The sequence below is a fragment of the Hordeum vulgare genome, chromosome 2H, assembly GCF_904849725.1.
Source record: "Hordeum vulgare subsp. vulgare chromosome 2H, MorexV3_pseudomolecules_assembly, whole genome shotgun sequence".
Lineage (NCBI taxonomy): Eukaryota > Viridiplantae > Streptophyta > Magnoliopsida > Poales > Poaceae > Hordeum > Hordeum vulgare.
The window spans coordinates 659,809,436-659,812,499 of NC_058519.1; the positions used below are offsets into that span (position 1 = coordinate 659,809,436).

General features: G+C 37.1%; 1 protein-coding gene across 1 annotated transcript; it reads right to left on the reverse strand.

Annotated features, from left to right (window-relative positions):
• Positions 1–1,405: 1,405 nt before the first annotated feature.
• Positions 1,406–2,842, reverse strand: LOC123428960. The gene is made up of 3 exons (XM_045113040.1): positions 2,588–2,842; positions 1,845–2,051; positions 1,406–1,630 (listed from the first exon to the last, which is right to left on the reverse strand). The coding sequence occupies exons 1-3, from the start codon at positions 2,678–2,680 to the stop codon at positions 1,406–1,408; spliced, it is 525 nt and encodes a 174-aa protein (XP_044968975.1). The 5' UTR covers positions 2,681–2,842.
• Positions 2,843–3,064: the final 222 nt, after the last annotated feature.

Sequence of the window (3,064 nt, forward strand, 5' to 3'; positions counted from 1 at the left end):
CCTAATAAGAGCGGACACGCTCCCAGCGCCCAAGGGCCCAATAAACCCGGACGGAGGGAGTATATAGCATGCAGAAAATAGAATGCAGGGTGCTATATATAGTTATCATTTATTAGTGCAAGATTGCTTGTCACTAATAACATTAGCAAATATGTTTGCCAATACATAAAGTACAAATGATGGATACAAAAAAAACATTAACAAATACTTACACTGGCCAGATTCTTGTATAATTCGCTTCATGCATTAAAGCCTTGCGAACTAGGACACAGCTGTATTTGATGATGAAGAGAGATTGACCGACTAATGCACCTAGGCAATATCCATCATTGGATCCTTTGAACTTGATCAATGGACGGTTATTAAAGCCTGGATCTGCCTCTGCATACTTTAAGAATTTTTCCACCTCTTTGCGAAAAGCCAAGAATAAATCAGGAACCTGCTTTTATCATGCAATGAGGTTGCAGCCAAGTCCATCTCCCTCTCAAGAAACGGAAGCCACAAGTAAACGCAAAGCCGAGACGTGTCACCATAATCTTGGATCAGATCTGCCATCAAGTCAGTCAGACGCACACAGTATACCGTTTTGCATTGAACGCCTTCTAAGGATAAACACATTGCAAACCAGAATCTAGAACCCTCACTGAATACAAAAAAAATTGAGTCTTTGAACTGCTGGGCCATGGAATTATCATCATCATCTTTGAGAGGTTGAAACGCTCGAAAATGGTGGCAAAACTTTGCAATGAGACCACCAAAGATCTGAATTTTGCAGCTGTTTCATAGAAAAGGATTATATTTAAATTTCAAACAAATGATCTGTCATGATTAATTACAAACAAAGAAAGTCAAAAAAGAGAGGAACAAACAATCACAAAACGACAAAAACAGGCAAGAAAGGGTACTATAGGCACGAAAGCATGTGGTGCATTCTGTTTAACATGGGTGCACAAATAAGAAGTATTATTGGGAGAGTTGTAATCTGCATATTATTTAAGAGAATCAAAAAAGTATCAAATGAACTTTTACATTTGAATCTTTATTTTCATGGTTCGATTCAACAAACAATAAACATTTCATTACAAACAAAGGGTAAAAAAAGGCAAGGAACAAACCAGCAAAAACGACAAAAACAGGCTAGGAATGATACTCTAGGGCACTAAACATGGGGTGCATTCTGTTTAACATGGATGCACAAATAAGATGTGTTGTATCCTGTATATTATTTATGATAATCAAAAAAATATCAACTTCATTTCAACAAACAATAAAGTATGAATTTAATGGTCCATTTCAACAAACAAAAAACTAAAAATTAGGAAAGGCAGCGAACAAATTGGCACATGAAACTTATCAATAAGCAGGCTTTGAAAGAACGCAGTAATGAAATGGAAGAGTTAGAAGCTTACAAGTTATTATAAGCTAATGACAGACCAGATTTCTTCCTGTTTTTGAAAAGTCTGTTCGGAAGTATTAGAACTTTCCCGAATGAATACCAGATCTTTTCCAGTGGATCATCACCAAGCTCAAGAACACGGAAACCACAACAGTACATGCTATCGAAACGCATTGGGAATTGAAAAACCACATCCTTGTCAATGACAACCTCAATGATAAAAAAGCACAAATTCTACAATGAGATAACAAAAAAATGGTCAGTTAATGACAAAGTAGACTTGTAGGTTTCAACAATACCATAGAAGAGGCAATAACCAATAGCAAAACAGAGAATTTAATAATTATCTGAATTAAGGCACGAAATACAATACTAGAGGCTTAAAACCAATGATAAATCATCAATAGCGGAGGCAGGCTACATATGACAAGGAATGAAAAGGTAATACCTGCTTATCATAAGGTATTGCAACAGGAACTCCATCAAGAAGCTCTTCTTTGAACGTTGACGGTATTCCTCCCACAGGCTGTGCAAAACACACATTCCGGGGAACCAAAGCAGCACTATGTTTAACAAATAAGTTGTGGATATCCTTGTACATGTGCAGCAGTTGCAGTGCAGTAGGCCTGGAGGTGATTTTAACCTTATCAAGATCCTATTGAAAATAAGCAAAAAATATATAAGTTAGAACTGGGATTACTAAAATAGTGTTATAAATGCTCTTATATTAGTTTACGGAGGGAGTAACAAACATGTCTGCACAATACTTGATAAATAGAGTGCAAGTCAAGCAGAAATCATAAGAAACATTAGATGGATCAATAAGACAGGTAACAGCAAATTTGCACAATAAGACAAAGTGCGCTTGTATCTACTGAAAGGGTCACAAGTGCATTTGCAGCAGGTACATAGTTCAAAAAAGAGGTAGCGGTTAACTGTGCGTTTGGCTTCTGACCAAAGAAGCATGCTTATGCACAATTATGTGCCGATTAATCACAGTTACGCGCTAGGCGTTTTGCTACCATCTAGAGCTTAGGGGCGCCTTCTTTAACTACAAGCTCCTATAACAGTTGTTGTCAGGTTTGGAAATTGATATGTTTTCCCATATTTCAGGTAAGAGATATAATGAAACAGTTTGTAACTATTATCATGAAAGCATTAAAGAAAGCAAGAGATATAATGAAAAAATACGTTATAGGAGCGCTGGGTAGGCCTCTTTCTTGTGGTAGCAGCCAGTGCCATTTCATGTGCCTTATCAAATACATCTTGCTTGAGCTTTGACATCTAGAAGAAGCAAAATTGAACAAGATTAATGAAGAGGGAGGGTGAATGAGCATATACAGATACCACAACCCACTATTGACACGGAAACATCAACGTTTCCTCATATTATATATAAACAGAACCCTAGGATACAACAAAAGAGAGGGTAAGTCCTGGATTCTTCAGAATGCATCTAGAGAAGGAGGTAGAAGGTATTCCCAGTGGTGGGCGGAGCACATCTAGAGAGAGAGGGTTAGAGTAACATAGATAAGATACCGTATCAATGTTAAATGCTATGCTACTAAGTGTCATGCATATCAATAAATGAGACCATCTATGACACTAGTTTATGATACTATGCACTATGAGAGTAGTATCATACCATAGTATCATGTGCATGATACT

Excerpts from the sequence above, each read along its gene's own strand:
- LOC123428960 (XM_045113040.1), bottom strand. The coding sequence starts at position 2,680 with ATGTCAAAGCTCAAGCAAGATGTATTTGATAAGGCACATGAAATGGCA. Across the intron at positions 2,052-2,587 it reads CTACCCAGCGCTCCTATAAC|GATCTTGATAAGGTTAAAAT; the intron begins GTATTTTTTCAT and ends TATTTTCAATAG. Across the intron at positions 1,631-1,844 it reads CAATACCTTATGATAAGCAG|AATTTGTGCTTTTTTATCAT; the intron begins GTATTACCTTTT and ends ATCTCATTGTAG.